At 40.4% G+C, this 5,713-nt stretch overlaps 1 protein-coding gene across 1 annotated transcript; it reads left to right on the top strand.

The window, feature by feature from the left end:
* Window positions 1-92: 92 nt before the first annotated feature.
* Window positions 93-1,577, top strand: FAM96B (family with sequence similarity 96, member B; the record flags this gene model as incomplete). Its single annotated transcript, XM_009694944.1, has 5 exons — window positions 93-129; window positions 161-179; window positions 264-389; window positions 890-935; window positions 1,480-1,577. Coding segments are annotated over 5 exons (326 nt in total), but the record flags the coding sequence as incomplete, so codon positions are not given.
* Between the last annotated feature and the right edge of the window lie 4,136 nt (window positions 1,578-5,713).

The raw sequence follows: 5,713 nt of genomic DNA, 5'->3' as shown, positions 1-5,713 counted from the left end.
GCGTGCTGCGCTGCGCTGCGCTGCGCTGCGCTGCAGGGCAGTGCTGCCTCTGCCCTCTGAACAGCTTCATTATTTTTTTCTAACATTAAAAGGGGTTTATCATAGCAGTCTACTGCAGCTAAACATAGTGTTTAAAAATGTCAGCGAACAAAACTATTAGCGACAAAGTACAGCTGCAAGTTGCATTTCGCATAAAATGGCTCCAGCTAGTTTGGGGTAAAGGCAGTGAGTTTTGTACATGGAAAGTGTTTGGTTTTCAACAGGTGAATGACGCAGAAAGCACGGTGGCAGTGGAGTTCACTCCCACCATCCCTCACTGCAGCATGGCGACGTTAATCGGCCTCTCCATAAAAGTAAAATTGATCAGATCTCTACCCGAGAGATTTAAGGTGAGTAATCAAATCACTCTGGAAAGCAAAAGAGGGGGGGTGTGTTTGAAGGAAAAAAAAAAAAAAAGGGAAAAAATTCAGCTAACTAACTTACAGTGAAAAATAACTAAAGCTTTTTTCGTATTACGGGTGAGGGAAACACTCCAGGAACCAGAGGGGCCAGTGGACTAAAATATCGATGCAGAATTACAGTTCTGTGACAGTCATGTCAAGGGCGAGTGGGGTTATGGAGGGAAGTTACCTGCAGTGCTCTATGGCACGGGAGGAGGAGGGGGTGGTGTCTCACCCCCTTGTTTGAAGCAGGCTTAAGCAGATGGGAATCCAGAATATTCTGATTTTAGACTTTATTTTATTCTGCTATATACAGTGTATGGTATTGGCAAGAATGTCCTTTTTTCCCTCTCTTTGTTACTGTCTTATTTTTATTATTAAATACTTTGAACTTGAGCTTCCAATGTTTTATTGACTGGTCCCCTTTTTCTTTTGTGATGCTTTTTAAGCTGGATGTTCATATAACACCAGGAACACATGCCTCTGAGCATGCAGGTAAGGTTTTTAGTGCTCTGTTCTGTGGTCTTCTTGATCTTTATTTTTTTTAATCTTGAAAATTAGAGAGGAGAGAGATTCCCATACCTGCAGAGCAGCTTTTTAGTATGTGGGACTTTATGTGCATCAGATTCTGGGGGATGTTACAGAACAGGAACGTGTAATAATGACACTTAGATATGTTCTGTACCGTACTTTAAACATCTCCTCAGGCAACCTGTGCTCTCAACTAGTCATTGATTTGCCTGGGTTATGGAGGACTCGGAAAATGGGGAGAGGCTGGGGGGAAATTTCTTCTTTCTACACCTACACCTGCGTAGCTCCCGGCTGCTGAATTTTAAACAGGTTGCTGGTTTAACTTGTGATAACGTGCTAGCTTTGACTTAGACTGCAGCTTTGCAGTGTACTTAGCATCTGCAGAATTACTAGTCTACCTGAGTACCATAGCAACAGTGTGATTATGTGTCTCAATGTAAAATGCTTTAACAAAGACATTGTATACCAATGTTTTGACTGGTTTCTTGTGGTGTTTTTTTCTGTACAGTTAATAAACAGCTTGCTGATAAAGAACGTGTAGCAGCTGCTTTGGAAAACTCTCACTTACTGGAAGTGGTGAATCAGTGTTTGTCTGCTCGATCGTAATTGCCTGAGAAGAAATCGTTGGTATTCTGCTATGCTAAACTAATTTTGTATATAAGTGGTGATGCTAGTGTTACGCTATATGTATATCTATGAGCAAAATAAAATCACTTGGAGTTTCTTAAAAAAATGTTTAATCACTCCTATAAAAATAGTATGTGGGAAATTAGCTTACAGGCAGCTACAAAAACATAATGAAAATTTACTTTTAAATTTTATTAGTCATTGCATAGGTAGGATTTTTCTTTAAAAAGATTTGATTCAACTTGGTTTTAATTGGTTTCTCACTATCCAAAATGACATATAAACTGCATTTTAGAAGTGGATTTTGCACACTGGACTTTGCTAGTACACCACACTAATTGCAGTTAAAATTTTTACCCTCATATGACTGTTTTGGACTGCTAATATAATTTCAGCTTCAGGCATCAAAAATTATATAAGTTCATGTGTGCAAAGTTGTAACACATTTTAGCAATAAGTGTAAACACTTCTAAATCATCTGACTGGTTTTTATTATATTACCTTGGATTAGCCAAATATGGAGGGCTCTTTAGACCTGTATAAAACTGATTTATTTTTAATTATTCATTACTTGTGGTAGAAAATACAGTATCTTTGACGTAGGGTTTTTTTTTTCATGCACCTGTTGCAATATAGGAGAGTTTTCAGTACAAACAGTCCAGCTACCCTTTGCTGAAGGACTTTTCTGGCAAAGTTTGACAGCTAAATGACAAGTTTTGCTTTAAACAGATTGAGATTTAATAATAATATTTAGTTTATATGCCTGGTCTGGGAAAAATGGCATTTACTAAACTATTGTCTTTTGCAGAAATTGACAGTAGAAAAATTAATTAAGATAGAATTCCAGAATCAATTTGAACTTCTGTAAAAGATGTTTCTAATCATGGACCACATGGAAAAATAGCAAGGTGTTAAAGAAATCCTGTCAGGTATTTTGGTGCTTCCATTTGGTAACAATGCAATGTTACCTTCATCATCATCAGTTATCTAAAGGGTAACTAATAAACTTTTTAAAAAGTAGATTGTGCTCACCTGTTTGATGGTAATGCTTTATATTTCAGTAGTATTTTCTCCTGGAGGGTCTCAGATGCTGTTTTAAAAATGGTGACGTTTATGAACACTATGTAAACTTCAGCCTAGTAGTCCAGTCTAGCCTGTGTTGAGGAGCTGAGGAAACTGAGGCAGTGGTGATCAAGTGTGATATCTAAAGTCACATTGCAAAATAGGACAAAAAGAAATCCAAATCTTCCTGTTTCAGAAATGAAGCACCCAGTTTGCACAGGGCTTCTACAGAAAGCCAACTCTGCAGCAACCTTAATCTGCTTATTTGGCTTAGCATTGTTTGAATGATCAGCGCTTGCTTGGATGTGTGAATGAAACTGTAAATAAAGACAATATTTATGTAGTATTCACATTGGGAAAGGAGCAGAATGACCCAGCTGTTAATGCCGTCTTTGCCCTCTGCCTGTCTTGCTGAATCACTGAACTGATTAGTTCTGACACTGCCAACATTTGCTCCACAAATGAAACTTCAACCATGGCAGTGCATGCAGACAGCTCATAGGCAACATGCTTGGTTGGTTTGATTTTGTTTTCAGTGTTTTATTGTTTTTGGGTTTTTTTAACAGAAAATGAATTTTGCCTTCCCAGATTTTGGGCAAGAAAGGAATGCAAATATGTGCCAGGGGGAAAACAGAGGATGACTAAGCTGCCAACAGATTGCTTCAACCTGCACTCCAAATAGAGAAGAGAATCCGGAAATTAAGCTTTGTTGAATCTCTCTGCTTGGCTTTCACCATTACATAATAATAGTGTTAAATAATTTATTAGTATGTTGGCACTTGCCTGATGAAGCAGATTGTACACAGTAACCCTGGGGGTGCACTTTGCACCATCTACCTTTTCAGAGAAGCAACAGTATGTGGTTAGATTGTTTAAATTTATAGTTGGGGGATGACTTTTCAGTAGAGGGACTCTATCGTGGGATATGGAAGAAAAGGTCTGACTTCTGCCACTTAGGGATGGAGAATTCTATTACGTTAGATCTGGCATATTTCTTTAAGTGATGTGGATGTTATATTTATGAGATGATAGGAACAACAGTAAGGACAAACCACGGTTACTTTGGTGAAGATCACAGGTCCTCCTGTACAGGCTCCCTCAGCTTGGATACTTGCTGAATGGTAACGTACCGCCAGGTCTAGCAAAAATCTTCTGTTCCCTGGTTTTAATGATTGTTAGCTGGCTTGTGCTCTATGAAGATAAAACGGGAGAAGAAAACATTAATTTGTTATAAATACTTCTTTTCAGACTTTTTGGAAAAATAAAAGCTACCCCTACATTTAACCTCTGGAATGCTTTGTAATAGGACACATTCCATTAGAAACTATGACCCTTTAGAGCAGCTGTGTTGAATACAGCCAGCCTCATTCAAGTCAAGGAAAAATGCCAGAAGCAGACATCTGTTTCACATTCCTAGGCTCTGGGCAGAGCCTTCCCGGGCGGCTGAATGGCATTCACTGCTCTCAATCTGCAAACCCTGCAACAACAGCTCCCTAGGGCAACTGGCTGTGTTGTGCACTCGAGTAACCTGCCGTGTGTTTGAGCCCGCAGACCAACACCCTTTGTGCGTCTTGCGTTCCACCACACCGCAGGTACTTGGGCCTGCCCGCGCAGTCCTGCTCCCTGGGAGGAAGCAGACTTTTCCCAGCTGCTCCCATACTGTTGCTGCTTAGTACCAGCAATCTGAAACTTTTGAAGACTGTTCATCCTCCAGTTTAATGAGCGACAGGGAAGCAGCTCAGCAGCTCTGTATCTAAAGATGCAACTGAACTGTCCATAGAAGAACTTTGGACTCCAATGGCAGTATTTATTGTGCTCCTTGGGTGGAGTGATGTGTACCACACGCTGGGAACTGTTAGTTAAAAAAAGTTATTTCAGTCTTCTGGCCATGCTTAAGATTGATGTGTTTATGTCAATACAGTGCTTTGATAAAGATCTCCCTCTAGAGCTTTGATTTATAAACTACATATTTTACAATGTGGGGTTTTTTATAGCTGTTAAAAACATTTCCCTTCAGCCTGTCAAGAAGACAACTATACTGCTTTCCATTCCTTTATGAAATGCACTGTTTGGCATAAATACAGACTGAGTAAGTGGCAGAGTCAACATTTTTCCCTAAACAAAAGAAAAGCTTATAGCAAAATCTTTCAAATGTTAATATGGAAAGGTAAGTATCAGCAACAAGAATAAAACCAGGGGAAGCTGAGGATGTTACCTGTGTGTTTAAGTCTGCTGGTGTGTCTCACAACCAGAAACATTTAACAGAAAGCACATAAAACTTTCTTTGTTACACAAAACACTAAAAACACAGAACATTTTTACAAAATGTACAAATAGCAGAGAGCCCTCATTTTGTTCAACGCACCTCAGGAGTTGCAGAAGACATGCTATCACATTCTGTAACCTTCTCACATATTTCTTATTATCAATTCATACATTTCTTTCATGTCCTACCTGTAAAGAGCTTTGGTACCCTGCGGCAGGCTATCTCCATTCCTTAACTTTCCTTTGTGGATCAAAGGAGCAGCCCTAATGCCAGTGAGAAAAACGTCCTGGTTGGTTGGTTGGATGGTTGGAAACCCTGCTCTCCCAGCTTCGTTCCACAAACTCATCAGGGTTGCTGAGTAACTTGCCAGTTGTCTCATCAGTTTTGTTGCCTTTCAGCGTCTTGTTGCAGCACATGCAAACTTCAGATGCCAAGGCTGTCCTCTTCAGTACAGAAGTTAAAACTGTCTCTGGTTCCTACTATTAGCTCAGCTCCCAGTGAAGGGCTGGAGGGAGAGAACAAGGCAGAAGTTAATTTCCAGCAAGTCTGTGGAACAAATATAAAATGGGAACGGGGAGCAGCTGCTGCCCGGGAGCTTTGGGAAGGCACAGGAAGAGAAAGAGAAGGAAACGGCAGGGCCGTAGAAGACCTCGCTGTGCTGCCACTAGCCTCAGTCTGTGGCAACATGAAGGACAGGGAGCTTCTGCAGTGCTGGAGGCTTTGTCCTCCAAATTGCAGAGGAATGAGCTCCCACTACCTCGTGCTAGACATCTCCCACCCATCTGGT

The sequence above is a fragment of the Cariama cristata genome, unplaced genomic scaffold (assembly GCF_000690535.1).
Source record: "Cariama cristata isolate BGI_N322 unplaced genomic scaffold, ASM69053v1 scaffold44512, whole genome shotgun sequence".
Classification (NCBI taxonomy): Eukaryota; Metazoa; Chordata; class Aves; order Cariamiformes; family Cariamidae; genus Cariama; species Cariama cristata.
Note: the sequence above shows the minus strand (reverse complement) of the source record. Positions and strands in the feature narration are given on the sequence as shown.